The 21,476-nt window shown below is 50.6% G+C and overlaps 1 protein-coding gene across 1 annotated transcript; it reads left to right on the top strand.

Moving 5' to 3' along the window:
* The first annotated feature begins 12,852 nt into the window (after positions 1-12,852).
* Positions 12,853-21,360, top strand: Ciao3 (cytosolic iron-sulfur assembly component 3). Its single transcript, XM_041676261.1, has 11 exons — positions 12,853-12,933; positions 13,982-14,077; positions 15,265-15,408; positions 15,679-15,811; positions 17,434-17,568; positions 17,917-18,035; positions 18,734-18,863; positions 19,183-19,255; positions 19,519-19,656; positions 20,090-20,247; positions 20,372-21,360. Exons 1-11 carry the CDS (start codon positions 12,868-12,870, stop codon positions 20,608-20,610), a joined length of 1,431 nt encoding a protein of 476 aa, XP_041532195.1. The 5' UTR covers positions 12,853-12,867; the 3' UTR covers positions 20,611-21,360.
* The last annotated feature ends 116 nt before the right edge of the window (positions 21,361-21,476 follow it).

Here is a 21,476-nt window from a genome sequence, read left to right as displayed (position 1 = left end):
AATTGGGGGGTAGAGACAAGAGGATTAGTTCAAGGCTAGCTTCAACTACATAGCAAGTTCAAGGCTAGCCTGGGCTACATGAGATCCTATTTCAAAAAGAAAAAAAGGAAAGTCTGAAATCAATGGTCTAAGGTGCTGCCTCAAGAAAAGGGAGAAAGTGGCTGGGTGGTGGTGCACCCCTTTAATCCTAGCACATGGAAGGTAGAGGCAGGAGGATCTCTGTGAGTTTAGCACAGTCTGAGTCACATAGTGATTTGGGGACTATCCAGGGCTATATAGTGAGCCTTGGTCTTAAGCAAACAAATGAGAGATAGTTAGATGTAGGTGATAGATAGATAGATGGGTGGATAGAGAGATAGGTTAGATAGATAGAGATATGTTTGTTTGAAAGTATCAACATGATTAATAACACCGAGTTGAGCACTCTGAAAGAGTGGATTGTGCAGCATATGAATTGCATCTCAGTGAATGTGGAAACCATTTAGATGCCCATCACCATGGGGAAGCAACTGCAACATACAAAAGGCCATTATTGAGCCCTGAGGATGACTGACATTCTTATACGTGCTACAGTGTGATGGCCTTAGAAACATTGTGTTCAGAGAAAATCACCCGTCACAGAGCACAAATATCACATGATCCTACTTAAATAAAATGGATAATCCAGAGACAACTAATCCAGCAGAAGTCACTAGAGGCTGGAGAATAATGAAGGGGGTGGTGTTGCTTACTGGGTCCAGAGTTTCTGTGTGGGATAATGACAATTTTCTGGAAACGGATGGTAGAGCTGATCACATGACATAATGAAAGTGCTTAACACCACCAAGCAATGCATCAAAAAATGATCAAAACAGTTAGTTTTATGCTAAAATATTTTATCACAATAAAAAGCATTCCTGGAGCTCAGTGGTTGAGAGCGCTGGCTGCTCTTCCAGAGGGCCTGAGTTCAGTTCCCAGCAACCACATGGTGGCTTACAACCACCTGTAGCTCTGCCAGCTCCAGGAGATCCAACACCATCTTCTGGTCTCCCCAGGCATGTGCAAGTACACTAGTGCACACTTACTTACACGTATGCACATGCACACACACACACACACACAGTGAATAAATAATATTCAATTCATATTCTAAAAAGAAGCAAGCTACCAGATATTACAAGGCAGAGCCACAATGACTAAGACAGGAACAGACGATGGGACCAACCAGAAATTAAACATATACGTGGAAACATCATCCAGCAGGAAGGGGACCTCCAAAGCTGTGGAGGGAAAGTCCGATTGGGCAAATGGTGTTGTAGAATCTGATAAGCTATGGAAAGAAAAATGAGGCAAGACCCTGGCTTACATCATAAGCAAAGCAGGTGCCAACTGCATTGAAGGTGGTGCCTCAGTGGGAGAGCAAGGTGCCGGTTCAAACCTCAGCACGGTGCAGATGTAGGGCTGTAAGGCATGCCTGATGAAGCTCAGGAATTAAAAGGAGAGAAGGAGCCGAGCGGTGGTGGCGCATGCCTTTAATCCCAGCACTCGGGAGGCAGAGGCAGGCAGATCAGATCTCTGGGAGTTCTAGGCCAGCCTGGTCTACAAGAGCTAGTTCTAGGACAGGACCAAAGCTACAGAGAAACCCTGTCTCGAAAAACCAAAATAAATAAATAAATAAATGGAATAGAGAAAGAACAGAAGGCGCCCAGCAGAAACGACATATTGAAATCTCACCAATGTAGTTATTTGGTAGACAAATTGGCAACAGTGACAGGTATCAAATAGGAGGAAGATGTTCTCACTGTCTGAATGGCTAAAGCCCAGCATTTAACAGGACCTGAGCAAGAGATGCAAACAGACCTGAAGGCACCAGGTAGCTCTTAACAGAAGGTTGAACAACTGTAGGTTTATGGGCAGGGCTTTGCCCTGGTAGACACAGAACTTTAAATTAAATTTTCACATATACGGTTGGACAGTGGTGGCGCACACCTTTAATCCCAGCACTCAGGAGGCAGATGCAGGTGGAGCTCTGTGAGTTTGAGGCCAGCCTGGTCTACAGAGTGAATTCCAGGACAGCCAGGGCTGCACATAAAAACCCTGTCTCAAAACACACACATACACACAAACAAAAAACAATAACAAAAAATTTGTACATACAAGTGCAAAGAATGTGGAATGTTTTGACATGTAGAAGGGGCAGAGAGCACAGTTCCCAGCTCCTGCCCACAGTGGGGTACTGTTGACTCTCTTTCCCCTCTGGTTGGGGATCCATGAGCTCTGCCCACAGGACGAAGGTCTGCAAAGCATGAGAACTGCCAGCCTGGGCACAAGTGCCCTTCTCTGTCTAATGACATAAAATGGCTTGGAGGTCATTTATTTTGCTCACTGGTTTTTTACATGGTTTTTCACCTCTTCCTCGGCAGGTGATCTCTAGCCCATCTGAGGATGTAGACAAGCTGATGCTTCTGCTTTCTGGTTTGGGTGCATCCGAGCTAATCTAAGGATTCCATGGAGACTCGAGGGCGCAGCAGCAGGCGCGCAGCAGCAGAGCACATTCTTGGATACTGATTTCCACCTTGGTCTCTCAATACTGTCCTCCAAAAGTGGCAGGATATGATGAATAATGCTGCTATGAACATAGCTAGGCAAGTGCCCTGTGGTATGATTGAGCATCTTTCATGGATATGCCCAAGAGTGCTATCACTGGGTCTTGAGGTAGATTGATTCCCAATTTTCTGAGAAACCACCATACTGATTTCCAAAGTGTACAAGTTTGCACTCTCACCAGCGGTTGGAGAATTCCCCAACAAGGACACTTGTCCAACTATGTTCATAGAAGCATTATTTGTAATAGCCAGAACCTGGAAACAACCTAGATGCCCCTCAACCAAAGAATGGATAAAGAAAATGTGATACGTCTACTCATTGGGGGAAAAATGGCAACATGAAATTTGTAGGCAAATGAATGAAACTAGAAAAAAAAACACCCTAAGTGAGGTAACCCAGACCCAGAAAGACAAGCATGGTATATACTCACTCATAAGTGGATACCCAGCCCACAAACCTCAGCCCTGGGGAAGCTGGGTAACAAGGAGGACCCTAAGAGGGACACATGCATCTCCCTGGGAAGAGGAAATAGATGAGATGCCTGGGTAAACTGGGGGCAAGGGGAGGGATAAAGGGGAAGGTATGGGGGATGAGAACATGAGGGATCAGGATGGTTGAGTTGGGGATGGGCTGAAGGGGGAGAATAATTAAAAGATCTTGATAGAGGGGGTCATTATGGGGTTAGGGAGAAACCTGGTACCAGGGAAACTCCCAGGAACCCACAAGGATGACTCCAGCTAAGTGGAGAGGATGCCTGAACTGGCCTTCCCCTGTGATCAGATTGATGACTACCCTAATAGTCATCGTGGAACCTTCATCCAGTAACTGATGGAGGCAAATGCAGAAATTCACAGCCAAGCACTGGGCTGAGCTCTAGGAGTCCAGTTAAAGAGAAGGAGGTGGGATTATATGAGCAAGGGAGGTCAAGACCATGACAAGGAAACCCATAGAGACAGCTGACCTGAGCTTGTGAGAGCTCACGACTCTGGACCGACAGCTGGGAGCCATCAAGGGACTGACCCAGGCCCTCTGTATCTGGGTGACAGCTGTGTGGCTTGGTTCTTTTGCGGGGCCCCTGGCAGTGAGACCAGGACCTGTTCCTAATGCTTGAGTTGGCTCTTTGGAGCCTATTCCCTTTGGTAGGTTGACTTGCCCAACCTTGATGAGGAGCTTGGTCCTGCCTCGGCTTGATAATGCTATGCTTTGTGGACCCCCATGGGAGGCCTGACCCTTCTGAATGGAGATGGAGGAGGAGTGGATTGGGAGGAGGGGTAGGAGGGAGGAAGAAGGAAGGAAGAAGGGGGAACTGTGGTTAGTATGTAAAATAAATTAAGTAATTAAAAAAGACGGTGGCAGGAATGTCCTACTGGCCTGCAGTGGGCCTCAGGTGGCCTCTAGGGTCTTCTTGTCTTCTTGTCTACTGAGGAGTTCCTGGAACATGCCAGCACCATGGAGGCATCCCCTTCTTTCAGGGATGAGCTGCTGTGTTGACTTTTGGGGTCACAGGGAGTGCTTCCCATCTGGTTATTGCATACCGAATATGACCTCCATTGTCTCATCTCTTCTGTGCTCTCAGGGTCCAAGAACAGACATGTGGACCAAGGTGGGATGTCTTGATTAACAAGAAGAGTGGGGCTCTCCTTACCCTCTCCCTCCACTTCCCATCCTGCCCTGATAACTCGGAGGCTCACATGGTTGAGGCCTTGAGTCCCAGCAAAAAGAACCTTGAGAGGTTAAGGGGTGAACGAAGGGTCCAGGCTATTCAGTAACAATCCAGGTGGGGCCACAGAGTGTCCAGATGCAGGGAAACAATATAGAGCCCTCCTATGACCTGCTGGTGCCCTCAGAGGTTACTGCTATGTACTCTCAACAGCGCCCAGGTATGAGGCCACACCTCTTCAGGGACGGGGGAGGCAGATGAATCATGTGGTCATAGATGGGGCTGGATGGGTGGCTGAAACCTCCACAGGGCCTCCTGCCTACTATACATTGTCGGAAGGAAAGGTCATGGCAACGCTCCCAGCAGGCCTATGATGTATCAGCTACTGTGGGTACCAGAGGTACCCTCTGTGCCCCTCCCAATGGCCCACACAGCCTGCTCAGTGTGTGCAGAAGATGTGATGCTAAGAGGAACCCAGGCACTCTCTGCCCTCTCAGTTCTGCAGCAGGGATGAGCTGCACACAACCCTAGCCACATCATCCCATTCCACAGCATCCATAGAGTATCATCCAGGAAAGGCGCCATTTGTGTGCTCAAAAACGCGGGCTTGCCAGGCAGTGGTGGCGCATGCCTTTAATCCCAGCACTCGGGAGGTAGAGGCAGGTGGGTTTCAGTGAGTTCGAGCCCAGCCTGGACTGCAGAACTAATTTCAGGACAGCTAGGGCTATTACACAGAGAAACCCTGCCTAGAAAAACAAAAACAAAAAGAATGTGGGCTTAATGTGAGTTCTGTTTATGAACCCAAGAGGCCTGAGTCGAGTGGTACGAGCCTGTAATCCCAGCACTCAGGAGGCAGAGACAGGTGGATCTATGTGAGTTTGAAATCAGTCTGGTCTATAGAGTGAGTTTCAGGACAGCTAGGTCTACACAAAGAAACACTGTCTTGAGAAACAAAACCAAAAACCAAACAAAAACACCCACATCAAACCCCCCCCCAAAAAAAAGATAAAACAAGAACAAACATCAGAATAGGACAAAATGACAACCAAGAAAAAGAGCCGAAGAAAAATCACAAGAAACACACACACACATTTGCACACACAGAAATTCCAGAAAAACACAAAACTAGAAGCTATAATATATGTGCAAGGGACCTGTAAAGTAAGAAAAAAAAGCCCCAATTTACCGTTCTGAGGCAAAGAACCTCCAAAGATGAGGTTGGGTCTTTGTGTTAGCCATCTACTCCTGCGCATGAGGCTGACTCTCAAGTGTGGTTTGTTTCCCCAGTAAGACTCCTTTGGAAAGAACTAATTTTTTTTTATTTGCAAGTGGTTATTGATAGAAGCTAGTTTCCAGGTTAAAGGCATGTGCCACCACCACCCTACTAGATGACTGTTTTCTAAGGAGAGACAGAAAGGGTTTGGATCCATATGGGAAAAGAGCAGGGAGGGGAGAAGGAGGGAAAACCATAATCTGAATATATTTGATCCTTGGAACTCACATGGTGGAGCAAGAACCAATCTCGAAAATCATCTTCTGACCTCCATGTCTTTGTGGATAAAGACAAATGAATAAATAGGAAAATGAGTCAACAGACATTTTAAATAGAAATAAATAAATGTAAAAATAACAACGAGAGAACCTTAAGCATGAATAACACACAGGCCCCAGTCACCATTGTCCCTAATCAGACACTTCGGCTGGAAGGAGACTGGAGGTCAGGGTCCACAGGCCACAGTGACAGCCCACCCAGCTCACGTCCCATTCAGACCACTGCTCCGGTTGAACAGCCACTCAGGCCTCTCATTAGCCACTAATTGCTGCCCGTGCGGGCTCCCCCGGGGCCGTTGCTGGGATCCCACCTGTTGACAAGATGTAGTGGTCCCAGAAGGACAAAACCGTGAGTTGATTATGCCCTAATGATGCACTCATTGCCCAACAGTGGTTGCCTTCAACAAATAAATCTCATCGGTTCAGCCTCTGTCACTGAGTCTTACTTCACACTGGGCTTTAATGAGGTAGGTGGGGTTTCCACAGGATGAGCACAAGGCTACGGCAGTCAGTGCCACCAGCACCGTTGCAAAGTCTTCCTACAAAAGGCCACTTTATCTCTATATTGAGAGAGATGCCACCTGAGCCCACAATACAGCACACACTTGTGGTGGGGAGCCCACCCCTTGCAAGGAGCCCAGCACCCCATGGGGAAGTTCCTACAATTCAAGTCATCAGGGACAGGATGAAACACGTTGGCCTTATGTCCACCTACACACAAGAGTGGTGACTCCATACCTGTAGGGAACCTAGGCTGATTCACCCACAACTTACTGAGTGTGAGGAGATCTCAGCTGGCCACTGTCACAATCAGCTTTGGCACTGTGACAACATCCTGAAATAATAATAAACTAAAAAGAGGAAGAGGGAGAAGGAGAAAAAGACAAAAAAGAAAAGGGAAAAAAGAGGGGCTAAAGAGATGGCTCAGAGATTAAATGAGCTTGCTGCTCTCTCAGAGGCCCAGAGCTCAGTTCCCAGCACCCACATTGAGCTGTTCACAACTGCCTGTACTCCAGCTCCAGAGGATCAGACTCCATCTTCCAAGGGCACACACGCACATTTAAGAGGTAGAGAAAAAAGGTTGGGGATACAGCTCCGTTGTTAGAAGCATGGAACCCTGTGTTCCATCCGAAGGCTGTATAAACTGGGGGTGATGGTGCTTGTCTGTAACCTCAGCACGCAGAGGTATAGGCAGTAGTGTTGCAAGTTCAAGGCTAGCCTCAGCTACAGCGAGTATGAAGCTAGTTTGAGCTGCATGAAATCTTGTCTTAAAGAGAAAACGGAAGGAAAGAAGGAAGGAAGGAAGGGAGGGAGGGAGGGAGGGAGGGAGGGAGGGAGGGAGTCGAGTATTGGAGGTTTCAGTTCACCATCACTTGGCTCTGTCATCTTCAGGCCTAGTGTGTGTATGTGTGTGATCACATGGTATGCCCCGCATAGCATCTGGGAAGCAGAGCGAGGGAGAGGCCCTCCAGAGCAACCAACTCCCCTACACACCCTACCCCGGCCGACTGGACAGCATTCCCTGAAGGAGCCTCTCGTAGCTCCATGGAGCCAGGTCTTTACACATGGACCTAAAGGCACATTTAAGATCCAAACCACATCAGATACACACACACACACACACACACACACACACACACACACACACCAAAATAGTGAGTGCCAGCTCATAGAGCAGGTGAGAGGCACAGGGCACAAGGCTGTCCAGGGCCACACACCCACCCTGAACTTGGACTGGTCTGACCCAGGTGCGGGCCAACCTCCAGCCCAGAATTAGGCCCACGTGGGATGTGGCATCCTCCACCCCTCCCACCTATTTGCCTAGCTGCTCTCGGGCCCTGGACTCATTAGCCAGATAAGGCCCCTGACAGATGGGAGTGAGAACCTGGTTGAGGAGGCTCCGTGGGCATAGGCACCCTCCTATCCCCCCGGGGCCTCAGAGAGGCAGTAAACACCTGTGTATCCTCTGAGCCTGGGGGAGCACAGGCAAGTGCAGCTTGAAGGAGGGGGAACCTCACTTCTCCTTTCTGGATTTTGTAGCGCAGTATCTTTAAACCCAGCATAGGAAGGACTGTTGGAGAAGACAGGGCTGAAATCTCCCTCCTGGCAGCGCTCTCCCCACGGCCCCTTCATTTACTTACTTACTCATTTTGAGGCAGGGTCTCATGTATTATTAGCCCTGTCTGGCCTCAATCTTCCTAAGTAGCTGAGCATGGCCTTGAACTTCTGACCTCCCTGCTTCCACCTCCCAAGCGCTAAGATTATGGTAGCTGATAGATGTCTGGTTTAGGCAGCACTAGGGATTGAAACCCAGGTTTTGTACCAGTTGGGAAGTGCTGTCAACTTGAGCTATTATCTAACCCATTTTTCTTTTTTCTTTTTTTTTTTAATATTTATTTATTTATTATGTATACAATATTCTTTCTGCGTGTATGCCCGAAGGCCAGAAGAGGGCACCAGACCTCATTTCAGATGGTTGTGAGCCACCATGTGGTTGCTGGGAATTGAACTCAAGACCTTTGGAAGAGCAGGCAATGCTCTTAACCGCTGAGCCATCTCTCCAGCCCCCCATTTTTATTTTTGAGACTAGCTCAATCTGACCTCACAATCCTTTCTTCTCGGCCATCAGAGTGCTAAGATTACCTCTGGCTGTACCACTCAGCCCTGCCCCCACCCCAGGATCCTTTTATACCCACAGTTCAGAGCCAGTCACACTGACTCAAGGCCAGCTCTAGGCTCTCTCCTGTTTTCCATCCATACTAGCTTGCTTTTCTATAGCTGTGATAAGACACCATGACCAAAGGCAACTCAGGAGAAAAGGGGTTATTGCGCCTTACAGGTTAAAGTCCACCACCCGGGGGAGCCAGAGCCAGAGCTCAGGGCAGAGGCCTGGGGACGGACACTGGAGCAGAGACCGTGGATGAACGCTACTGACTGGCTCTCTTTCCAAGGCTTATTCAGCCTGTTTTCTTATACAACCCAGGACTAACTGGCCAGGAGTGGAAACTGCCCACAGTTGCCTGGGCCCTCCCACATCAATCATTAATAAAGAAAATAACCCACAGGCCCGTCTGATGGCAGCAACCCTTCAGTAGGGGGAGCCCTCTTCTCAGGTAACTCTGGTTTCTGTCAGGTTGAGGAAAACCAATTTGCCATCTGTCCCGATAAGGTGCGGTGATATCAAAGGTCTCAAGGTGATCTTTGGCTAAGCTGGACCCCAAGTCTAGCGACGGGAGTTTGGCAAGAGAAGCTCAGAGACACGTAGAGGTGATCACACGGAAACAAGGGCTGGAGCTGTGTGTTCAAAAGCTCTGGCCACCTGGAACCCCTGAAAGATGGACGGGGCGGGAAAACCTCTGCCCCGCAGCCTGGGGAGGGTGGGATGCACTGCAGAACCTGGATGTCAGATTTTTCATGTCCAGAGCTGTGGAAATAAACTTCCATTGCTCTAAGCACCCTGTCGTGGCCATCCGTCGCAGCAGCCTCGGGGTACTGGCACACGGTACGTCTTTATGGGCACAGTTCAGGGAAGAGACTAGGCTATGGGCGAGCCTCAGTGTGCACCACATGGCTAGCAGGACGTGGCTTGGTTGCTTCCCCCAATTGGGTGGCAAGTTGGTACCTGTGGACAAATGAGACTCTTGAGTACCCAGGGCAGCCAGGGATGTCCAAGGAAAGGAATGCCACCCTGTGTCCCAGCAGCTGAGGCCCAGCTGGTTTTCCCAGTGTCCCTGGTTGGCCCCTATGTCCTCCTTTCCCCTCCCTGACGTCTGTAAACCCTACAACTCGCAGAGTCTGGCTTAGGGACCTGCACAGGGGAAGCACATGGCAAATACCAACTAATGATGATGATGAAACAATTTGCAAAATAGGAGCTTGGGGACCCAGGGGCCTGACATCTACACAGAGCTAGTGCCACAGGGAAATGAGTTAATGAAAGATGTCTGAGGGGATGGTGAGCCCCCAGCAGAAGAATTACCTCATGTGTGTGTGTTTAAAATGGAGAGAGAGAATCAGAAACTGTGATCCTATTTTACGAACCAGAAACTAGCCCCAAAGCTGATGAGATCACATGCCCAGCATGCAAGAACCCGAATTCATCCTCAGGTAGTGAAATAAAACAAAACTCTTCAACTTAACCCTGTTGGTCTCTTGTAAGTGACAGACAGACGGGTAAGCTTGAGACTGAATGTCCTGGATTCAAGGCCACTCCAGAAGCTGAGGTCACTGAGTTTTCAATCTCCACTCTTTTGTTGTTTGTTTGTTTATAAGAGTCTTACAAGGTAGACCTAGCTAGCCTGTGTTCACTATGCCACCCAAGCTGGCCTCAACCTTGAAGGAATTGGGTTGGCAAAATGGCTCAGCAGGTTGCCAGCTTGACAACCAGAGTTCAATTCCTGGAAGCCACATAGACTGGGAAGATGAGAAGCAATAGAATGGGAAGACAAGAAGCAATGCTACAAAGTTGCTCTCTGACGCCCATGTGCTCACTCTCCTCATACTGGCAAATGCCTGGCTTGACACACATACGTGTTTGCACACACAAGATACATTTATTCTAAGATTCATTTATTTTTATTTTATGTATATGACTATTTTGCCTTTATGTATCCACAGAGGTCAGAAGAGGCCATGGGCTCCCCAAGAACTGGAGTTATAGATAGTTTTGAGTTGCCGTGTGGGTGATAGGAACCCAGCTGAGGTCCTCTGCGAGAGCAGCCAGTGCTCCTAACAAACAGTTCACCCATCTCTCCTGCCTCATACATAATTATTGTTTGTTTGTTTGTTTTTTGAAACAGGCTTTCTCTGTGTAGTTCTGGCTGTTCTGGAACTCAGTCGGTAGACCAGGCTGTCCTTGGAATCAAAGAACCACCTCCCTCTACCTTCCAAGTACTGGGATTAAAGTCGTGTGGTTTAATCTCCTAGCTCATAAATAATTTTTTAAAAATGGAACATCTTGTCTCAACTTCCTAAGTGACAGGATTATGGGCATAAATCATTATACCTGGCTATATCTCCACCCTGTCTTTATTTATTTATTTTTATTTTTATTTTTTTGGGTTTTTCAAGACAGGGTTTCTCTGTGTCACTTTGGAGCCTGTCCTGGAACTAGCTCTTGTAGACCAGGCTGGCCTCGAACTCACCAAGATCCTCCTGCCTCTGCCTCCTGAGTGCTGGGATTAAAGGCATGTGCCACCACCACCTGGCTACCATCTTGTCTTTAATAAGATACAAACTCACAAAGATACAATTGCCCCATTTAAAGGGCACAATTCACTATGAGTAGTGGTGTTCTCCTGTAACCCCAGTGTTCAGAAAGCTAAATAGGAGATCAAGAGTTTGAAGTCAGACTGAGCTACTCAGTGACTGTCTCTGTTTAGAAAAGGAAAGAAAAAAAGTGTAGGATTTAGTGGGTTTTAGTACATCGGTTTTTGCTTTCTTTTGTGAAATTGCATTTATTTGTGTGTGTGTATATATACATGTATGCGTGCATTGGTGCTGTGTGGTACCTGTGATGGTCAGGGTTGGTTCTCTGTTTCCACCGTATGGCTCCGGGGGATTGAACTCGTGTTATCAAGCTTGCAACCAGTGCCTTTACTTACTGGCTGGCCTATAAGCCACAGGAGTCCCCGACTCTACCTTCCCAGTGCTGGGACTGCAGGCACATTCCACTGTGCCCAGTTTTTACATTAGTGCTGGGGTCAACTGTAATTCCTATTGTTTTCAGGGTCATCTCCTCAGCCTGATTGTAAACATTCTAATGGACATTTTGGTGACATTAGTGATATCACAAGGCCAGGCGTGGCATCCCATGCCTTTAATCCCAGCACAGGGAAGGCAGAAGGTGGTGAATCTCTGAGTTCGAGACCAGCCAGATCTACAGAGCGAATTCCAAGACAACCAGGGCTGTTACATAGAGAAACCCTGCCTTAAAAAATTAAAAAAACAAACAAAAAGACATCACAATGTGAAGCATCAATTTCTGAAGACGGTTACCACCCTGATCAGAAACTTTCTCCCCAACACCCGAGACCAACTTTTGGTCTATGGGTTTGCCTGTTCTGGGCATTTTGCTGAAATGATGTCACATATGTGGTCTCTTGTAACTGGCTTCATTCACACACACTCCTGTAGTGTCTTCTGGGTCACCAGTGTTTAGATGACCGTCAGGACTCTGCTCTTCCTGCTGTATCTGCTGTGGGCCTTGGATAATCCTTTCATTCTGTCAGCCCTCCACTCTGCTTGTTCTTCAAGGTTTGGGGGCAAGGGGAGATTGCATCACTCTCCTTCCGAGATTAGAATGCACACGTGGGCACTCACCAAACAGAAACTGCTCTAGGACCTGGTCCTGCCCAAGAACCTGCTTCTGTTAATGTTCTCCCACACTCCTATCTTAAAGTTAGTTCCAGGACAGGCTCCAAAACCACAGAGAAACCCTGTCTCGAAAAACCAAAAAAAAAAAAAAAGGGGGGGGGGCAGAGTTTCTCTATGTAGCTTTGGAACTTTCTGTAACTTGCTCTGTAGACCAGGCTGGCCTCGAACTCACAGAGATCCACTTGCCTCTGCCTCTGCCTCCAGAGTGTTGGGATTAAAGGCGTGCACCACCACCGCCCGGCTCTGTCTTAAAATCTTAACAGTGCTTGTCGATTTCATTTTGGGTAAACCCATTCCAAAGTGAACCAAAGATAATTTTGTGCTCTCCTGCAAATGATGTTCTCCTGATGTATCTGGGTCCTTGCTTGAAGGAAACCCGGACCCCACCGCTACGTGCTGCGGCAGAGATTCTGGGGTTTCATTCTTTGCATTCTTTGCCTATACTACCCTTGTACACCACCACAATCCAAGGGAAGCACGCGAAAACTGAACCCTATCAAACTTGGTGTTTTGCGTCCGGTGGGCTGAGAGCTCAAGGCCGCCAGCAGAGGGCGCGCATCCTTTACAAAGCTTGCCCATGGGGAAAAATGAGCATGAGCCGGAACTTGCGCTTTCCGGCAGAGTGGCGGAAGAGTCCTATCATTTGTGTCATTTTGCGACACCCGCGTGCGACGCTCAGCGGCAGTGAGGCTGTCATGGCGTCGCCCTTCAGTGGGGTACTACAGCTGACCGACCTGGATGACTTCATCGGGCCGTCTCAGGTGGGCCGGCCATGGGCAAGTCGCGCAGGAGGAGGGGCCGGGCCTCGCCGTGCGCAGCGGGAAACCTCTCCCACCTGTCTCCTTTCCTGAGCACGAGACCCGACCCGGGGCCCAGGGTATCAGTCAGTCTGGTTCCCTTCTTACCAACACAGACAGCTAAGGCCAGGGAGGGCTGGGCAACTAGCCATTGGACCCCAAGATGTCCAGGAGGGATTTCCAGAAGCTATGGGAGTATTTAGGGGTGACAGGAAGGCTTAATGTGACATAAAAGGGTGTTCCTAGTATGTTAACCAGCTTGTGATGTAGAAACACAATTGGGGCTGGACAGCCTCCATATCTGTTAGACTTCTCGTCCCAACCCTCTCTCAGAGCCAGTTTGTTCATCTCAGTGGAAGGGACCATGTTGAAGGGATGGATGAGATGTCCACGTGGGCCACAGCCATAACTAATGTTCTTGGCCTTTCCTGGAGGATGATACAAGGGAGTCCAGATGGCCACACCTGAAAACAAGACCTGGTGTGCTTGCCTAGGTGTTCCTTTGTCCCCAGAGCTAGTAGTCTGTAGCCAAGTCCCATGAAGAGAGGTCAGCCATCTCCTAGAAGGCCACCAAGCGTCTGGAGATGTTAAGGGGAGGCAGAGAAACATGAAATTTCATCAGTGGCCGTGATTGAAGGTGACTTCCAGATGTTTCCGAGAAAAGCATTCCTGCCTGGCCATGGCCTCTTGACACCGTCTCTGGTGGTGCTACTGTCTGACCTAGGAAGGACAGGCTTGTCGAGGGTTTCTGCAGACATTAGCTTGCATACAGAGTGAGCACCAGATCCTACTGATCTGGACCTGGAGAGAGAATGACCTTGATGCTGTCTTCACCTCGTACAGAAAGGGTGGGCAGCCAGAGCTCAGCATGGCTTCAGTGGCATGAAGGTGATGGAACTGGCTTTGGTGGTGAGCCTCACTCTGGCCAGCAGCCAGCCAGCCCTGAGGCCCAGCATCCTCCAGAGTTACCTTCCCCTAATGGAGCCTGTTTTGGGGTCTCTTCCTGACATAGAACTGCATCAAGCCTGTGAAGGTGGATAAGAAGCCAGGAAGTGGCATAGCCAAGATCCACATCGAAGATGATGGAAGTTACCTCCAAGTGAACCCAGTAAGGAGCCATAGGTCTCACCACATCCCTGATGGGGGCGGGTGGCGACTGGGGTGTGTGTCCTGGGAGGCAGATCTGAAACACACCTCATCCAGTCAGATCTGGCCACCCTGAAACTCCCTCCACCTCACCAGCTTTCTCACTGCTCACAGTCACCATGGGGAGCTGGGAGGGTGAGTAGGGATGCCCAAGTTGGCCAGCCTGTCCTGTTCTGCACTGGGCAGGGAGCGCTTTTGTGGAGATGGTGGATTTTTCCCACCTCCCCTTGACCCCTACCTCTAGTAGCATAAGACTTTGTGGTTTTGGCCCCTCAAGCCGCCTTTAAATGAAAACTAACCCTGACTAGCTGCTCTTTGTACTCTAAGGAATTGCTTTGGAATCCCATGCCCCATTGCACTGAGAACCCTGAATCGGGGCGGGGCCTAGCATGGGTCTGGAGAATAAGTGTGCAGAGCCCTGTGAACAATGGAGAGCAAGATCCAGCTGTGACAGAGAAGGCCAGCTGTTTGTCCACAACAGTGACCTTGTGACACGATAGCACCAGCTAGACCCCAGTGCACCAGGAGGCCCTGGTTCTCAACAAGGGGTCCCATGGATGGAGGGACAGAGGAAGGAGCCCATCACCATTGTGCTGGGCTTTAAGGACAAGGGGCCTCATCTTCATGGTGCTGCTGCGGCCAGGCCTTGGGTCTCTTGGTGTGGGTTAACCTCAGGTTGGGGCATTGGTGCAAAGCACGGGCTCAGAGAACAGTGCGAGGGACTTCTAACCCTCCAGCCTTACTTCTCTGGTCAGTTTGGAGCCCTGTAGCTCACCTGCCCTATCTCAGACCATTCCTGCATCTGTGGGAGGGTTGAGGGGCTCAGGCTGAGTTGAATCTACTGTCCTGAAAAAGGAAAGTCAATAAAATGAAGAGTGGGTGGCAAACAAATTCCCAGTTGTCTCTCCTGCTGCCTGTAGCTGATGTGAATGGAAGTCGAAAGGCTACTTAGAGCCAGGTGGTGGTGGCACTCACCTTTAATCCCAGCACTCGGGAGGCAGAGACAGGCAGAACTCTGTGAGTTCGAGACCAGCCTGGTCTACAAGAGCTAGATTCAGGACAGGCTCCAAAGCTACAGAGAAACCCTTGGAATGACTGCCCTGCCCATCCCCCACAAGCCCCTGTGCTCCAGATTCTGCTCACCTGCAGGATGGAAGAACCCAGAAGCTGGAGAAGGCCAAGGTGTCCCTGAATGACTGCCTGGCGTGCAGTGGTTGTGTCACCTCTGCAGAGACAGTACTCATCGCCCAGCAGAGTCATGAGGAGCTGCAGAAGGTTCTGGATGCTAATAAGGTGAGCAGTGGGATCAGCCCCAGCAGCCCACAGCATGCCTCATCAGGGGAGACTCACCTGGTTCGCCCATCTGACTTCCCGTGACTCCTGCATCTTTAGGTTTTTTGGCTCCTGCGTCAGTGTTCTCTGACACTAGAGTGTTAGACCTGGGGCTTTGGGTTCTCAGTGTCAACACGGCCGACTGTGGTGCGGCTGATGGCATCTGACCACAGAGGCTGGCCTCTGGCTCTCTGTACGAAGCCTGCACAGCCAGAGACTTTTGCATTACAGGTGGCAGCACCCGGTGAGCAGCGGCTGGTGGTCGTTTCCATCTCACCCCAGTCCAGAGCATCGCTGGCTGCCAGGTTTCAGCTGGATCCCTCAGACACTGCCAGGAAATTAACTGCATTCTTCAAAAAAATAGGTAGGTGCAGAACCTGCGGAGAGCCGAGAGCGAGGGCGGCTGGTGTCTCCGCCCCCAAGGCACATGTCACTCACCCTGAACTGAACGTCGGGGCAACTCTCCCTAGTTTGACTTCAGTGTGAAGTTTCACTCTGATGGTTGAGATCGGGCTTAGGAAAGAAGCCACCTGAATTCCAACTTTGTACCTTGGTTCTTGGGTGTTTTATAGTTACTTAATTCTTTTGGGTTTTGTTGTTAGTGTTTGGGTTTTGGAGACTAGGTCTCAGATGACTGGTCTGGAGCTGATTCGCCTACCTTCACCCAGTAAGGCTTGGAATTACATGCACATGCTGCCTTTGGGTTTGGGTTTGGGTTTTTTTTGTTGTTTGGTTTTTGAGGCTCTTACTTTGTAGGCCTGGCTTGCCTGTGTGGTGCATGCTGGCCTCAAACATACAATCCTCCTGCCTCAGCTTCCCTAGAACTTGGATTACAGATATGCACTGCTGTACCCAGCTTCAGTTATTTATTTACATATTTATGTGTGTGTATGAGTGGGTCACAGGACCATTTTCAGAACTTGGTTTGGGTGGCAGACATCAAACTCAGTCGTCAGGTTTGACAGTAGGACCTTCCCTTGCTGAGCCATCTCACTGGCTCTGGTAACTAGTTCTCAATGTTGTCACAGCTGTGTGTTCTGCCTTGGGTCAGCTTTAGCTGACCTCTGTGCCAGGAGTTGGGGTGGAAGAGGACATGGGTGTTTAGAAAGCCCCCTGCTATCAGGGTCCGAGTACCAGAGTGACCCAGCAGGCCATCCTGGGGAAGTGGAGGGACTGGGCATGGACATTCATGGTGCCACCTCTCCAGAATGCTGCTCCTGTCTGTTTGGAGCAAATTATTGTCCACCGTGACCAGGAGTCTCTCAGGGGACACCTATGCTCTTGTGTGACACATGTGTATGATGAGGCCTGACACTTGCTGTGGTCCCCAAGGTCCTAAGAAAAGCCAGCGTGGGGGTAGGTGGTTCTGAGAAGAGAAGAGCATTCAGTCCCTCATCACCCAGGACAGTTCCCAGTCGCAGGGAGGACTGAAGAGCCAGGAGCACAGTCTTCCACTGGGGTCCTCAAGGAGCTTCAGCTTCTGGCTTAGGGCGGGCAGGCAGAAGTCTACACATCTCACAGTGATGGAGCGGCTGATGAAACACATCTGCACAGTCCATGCAGGGGTGCATATGGCCATACAGGTGGCCCCAGCCCTGAGGGATGTGGTTGTCAGAAGGCCAATGGATAAGGCAGAGATGTCTGTATGCACCATAAGTTAGACCAGAGGAGGCGAAAGCATCCAGGAATGAAAGACAAACACATTCAGGATGTTGCAAAGGAGAGTATGTTCTTTAGGAATTCAGTATAGGGGACAGTGGTGGGGCCACTGGACAGCTCTTGGGTCATTTAAACAGCAGATGCTGTGCCTGGTAAAACAGTGCTTCCTAGTGTCCCCATAGAGATGACATGCTATGGCACCACTGGGGCAGAGCCCTGCCTTGGCCTGTGGTCTACAGTGCTGCTCCACTTAGGACACAGGTGTCAGATGCTAGTTTTCACCATGGTTAAGGCTAAAGCGCATGTTCACCTTCCATCGCCTTGCAGGGGTACACTTCGTCTTCGATACCACCTTCGCTAGGAACTTCAGCCTCTTGGAGAGCCAGAGAGAGTTTGTGCGGCGGTTCCGGGGGCAAGAGAACTCCAAAGAGGCCCTGCCCATGCTGGCTTCTGCTTGCCCAGGTATATCCAGATCACCAAGTTAGGACTTGATAGACTGACAGCTTGTCAAGGAAAATGGGAGTGATGGGGAGGGGTTATCTGGAGAAGGGTGGAAATGTCAGTACCTAGGAGGTACCTAAGGCCAGGACATCACCTGCAGTCACCAGTTCCCATTGGTGATCACCTAGATGCCAGCCTTCCTTGTGACAAGGATGACGGGAGGAATGTTTTGATGCCACAGTAATTTCTTGTATGAATCGGTCCACCCCCAGAATGTCATGTCACTGCCAAGAGGAGAAGAGCCGTTTGTGAACCACCCCCAGGCCTCCCCCATGCACACCCCAGACCTATTTGTTCCCTTTTCCTCAGGCTGGATCTGCTATGCTGAGAAGACACATGGCAACTTTATCCTCCCCTACATCAGCACAGCCCGGTCCCCACAGCAGGTGATGGGCTCCTTGGTCAAGGACTTCTTTGCCCAGCAACAGGTAAGAGGACTGGGCGTCCCCAGGCAACATAATGAGTAGCAGCCAGCTGTGACACAGGAGTGAGAGATGGACTGCTGGCTGGCCAGTGATCCTTTGCCTGTGGCCATGGCACCTCTGGCCGTGTCGAGGTGACTGAAACCTAGTGGTAGCTGCCAGTGGAGTAAGCTTGGCCCCCATATCAGTCTCGCTCAGCTTGTCAGGCATCAGGGTCCCCACTTCTGATATGAAGGCACTTCTCACATGACTCCCCGTTTAGGGAGCAGGGGACCAAGGGCTAGAAGCACAGTCCACAGGCTGCTGGGTGAGCAAATCAGATCTCACCTGAGGTCATTCCAGTGAGTCACGGGACCCAGCCTGAAGAGACCCACTGATGGAGGATGAGGAAAGGAGGTGGCTTCCATTGTGCCTGAAACCATGAGCACTAACATCAACCCCGTGCGTTCCCTCTGCGTGTGCATGGCCACATTTCCCTCGAGTCTGTGTTGTTTCCACTGTGACCTGTCCATTCTTTCAAAGGCAGTGAGAGCCTATCTCCTCTGCTGCCACTGGCTGGTAGGGACAGAAGCAGGAGATAATGTATGGCCTGGTCACAGGGTGACCGTGGACAGAAGCAGGAGGGAATGTATGACCTAGTCACAGGGTGGCCACTTCCGAGCTTGGTTCAGATGGGACTGAAGCTTTTGGTGCTCTTTCTGTAGCATCTGACTCCAGACAAGATCTACCATGTGACTGTGATGCCCTGCTATGACAAAAAGCTAGAAGCATCCAGACCTGACTTCTTCAACCAGGAGTACCAGACCCGTGATGTGGACTGTGTCCTTACAACAGGTACAGCCACCCTGCAGATCTCTGCCTCTGCAGTCTCAGGGCTCCCCTCAAGCCAAGCACTGGAGTCCAGTAGACAACAGGGTTCTTTCATCAATGGAACCCCAGTATCGCATCCTTGCTAGTTCAGAAATGAGTCTTGAGGGCAGGCAAGGTCTCCCCGGCTCTCTTTGCAATGCTCCAGGCAGGAATGCCTTCCAATGGGTCTGAAGAGGCTGACTGGACTCGCCATCCCAACACAAGCTGGCGTGAGTGTCCCTCTGGGGACACAGACAGCTTGGCATTCTGAGACCAACTAGAGCATGAGCTGTGTCCTCTGCAGGAGAAGTCTTTAGGCTACTGGAGGAAGAAGGCGTCTCACTCGTGGAGCTGGAGCCTGTGCCCCTGGATGGCTTGTGAGTTGGTGGTGGGAACTAAGAACCTTTATTTGGGATCAGATGCTGCCTGTGGGGTGGGGCAGTGTCTCGTCCCCTCCTTTCTACCCAGGCTGCCTGGCTGGGGCCCAAGAGTGGCTGAGTTAGAGTGTCAAAGCAGAGCCTGCTCTCGAAGCCATCTGAGCTTCCCAGGGCCACCATAAGAACAGTTCTTAAGGTCTGACTACAAGGGACTTCAGCTGTATTGAGCCCCAGCCTCCTGCACTGACCCGCCCCTCTCCCAGAACCAGTAGTGTGTCTGCTGAGGAGCCCACCAGCCATCGAGGTGGCGGCTCAGGAGGCTACCTGGAGCATGTGTTCCGGCACGCGGCCCAAGAGCTCTATGGAATCCATGTGACGGAAGTTACCTACCAGCCCATGAGGTTAGCAGGGCAGGCACTGAAGTGAGCCTGGGGAAAGACCCCTGGATCCCTTCGCACAAGTGGGCCCCCTCTTATGAGCGTGAGGCGTGAGCACTCGCCTCAGTCTCCTCAGTAGTGGTCCTGAGCCTGGGCGATATATGCAAGGACCAGCAGGAGCCTGGTGTGGGGACAGCCCCTGGGGCTGGGCTGTCATTCCTTGCTGGGCTTCATGGCTGCCCTGTGCTAGTTAGGGAGATCAAGGTTGGGGTGAGGTTACCTGGTGGGCCCAGGGATACAAGCTGTATCCCCTTCTCCATCATCCCTTCCCTGCCTGCAAGCAGAAGAGGGCAGAGCCATATGGTAGTGTGCTGAATCCCAGAAGACTTCTGCACCTGGACAGGGACAGGTTTGCATGGCAATGTGAGGTTTCCCAAGCCCGCTCCTACACTTTCAGGAACAAGGACTTCCAGGAGGTGACCCTGAAGAGGGAAGGCCAGGTCCTGTTGCGATTTGCTGTGGCCTACGGCTTCCGCAACATCCAGAACCTTGTGCAGAAACTGAAACGAGGCCGCTGTCCCTACCATTATGTGGAAGTCATGGCCTGCCCTTCAGGTAGTTCCTCATAGCATAGCACAGCAGCCTGCCACCAGTGGGAGGTGGAAGGGGTTGGACAGGACACCTGGGGTCAGGGAGCTCACCCTGACTTTCCACCACCATGCCCTGTACTCTGCTCCAGGCTGCTTGAATGGAGGGGGCCAGCTTAAGGCTCCAGATATGCAAGGCAGGGAGCTCCTTGAGCAAGTGGAAAGACTGTACAGCATGGTGAGGAATGAGGCACCCGAAGATGCCCCTGGGGTCCAGGAGCTGTACCAGCATTGGCTGCAAGGTGAGGGCTCTGATCAGGCCAGCCGCTTGCTGCACACGCAATACCACGCCGTGGAGAAGACCAACTCAGGCTTCAGCATCAGGTGGTAGCAGGCCTCGAGAGTGTGAGCCCCAGGGGCCAACTCTAAGACTCCCAGAGACCACGTGGGTATCAGCAACAGAGAAGACACCAGAGAGCTTCAGAACTCGAGGAGAGCTACAAGGATGTATTGGATTCTGTGCTGCACAGGGGTCCTTGAGCACATGACCTGCGTGCCTCTGGTTGGTAGTGTTGCCTATGGCCCGTGCACTTCCCACTCCACACTGAGCTCTGCAGAGAGGGACTGCAGGCAGGATCGGGGAGCCGAGGAGGCTAAAGGTTCAATGAGGTTCCAGAATCTCTTCTGCTGGCTCAGGGCCATGGGCATATTCCCTGCCCTGTCCTCTGGCTATAGTAGCCTGCATATGAGAGGTTTCCTTTTTTTTTTTTTTTTTTTTTGGTTTTTTCGAGACAGGGTTTCTCTGTGGTTTTGGAGCCTGTCCTGGAACTAGCTCTTGTAGACCAGGCTGGTCTCGAACTCACAGAGATCCGCCTGCCTCTGCCTCCCGAGTGCTGGGATTAAAGGCGTGCGCCACCACCGCCCGGCGAGAGGTTTCCTTTTTGTGGCTAACCCCTGAAGCTACAGTGTATAGGGCGGGTGTCAAACCGGAACCTAGTGGGGCACCTGCCTGTTCGCCAGGGCCTTGCTGTCTGGACAGTCTGTCAGCACCAAGCCTGTATGGCCGTGAGAACCGTAGTTGAGTCTCACTGAGCTTGGCTCTCACCCAGCCTCACCACTAATAAACAACTGTGGAAGCATCTGCTGTGTGTCTGGCACCACACTGGGCCTTGCCAAGTTTTATTCACCCTTCTCGGTCCCCGGGACATGTATGTCTCAGGGCCCACAACAGCCCCTTCAGAGATTCCGATGTGTGGC

The sequence above is a fragment of the Microtus oregoni genome, unplaced genomic scaffold (assembly GCF_018167655.1).
Source record: "Microtus oregoni isolate MIOR12 unplaced genomic scaffold, Mior012 000027F_ref0000203, whole genome shotgun sequence".
NCBI lineage: Eukaryota > Metazoa > Chordata > Mammalia > Rodentia > Cricetidae > Microtus > Microtus oregoni.
The sequence above is the reverse complement of the archived record's forward strand: the minus strand, read 5'-3'. Positions and strand labels throughout refer to the sequence as shown.

Excerpts from the sequence above, each read along its gene's own strand:
- Ciao3 (XM_041676261.1), top strand. The coding sequence starts at position 12,868 with ATGGCGTCGCCCTTCAGTGGGGTACTACAGCTGACCGACCTGGATGAC. Across the intron at positions 15,812-17,433 it reads TGCATTCTTCAAAAAAATAG|GGGTACACTTCGTCTTCGAT; the intron begins GTAGGTGCAGAA and ends ATCGCCTTGCAG. Across the intron at positions 19,657-20,089 it reads GTTACCTACCAGCCCATGAG|GAACAAGGACTTCCAGGAGG; the intron begins GTTAGCAGGGCA and ends CTACACTTTCAG.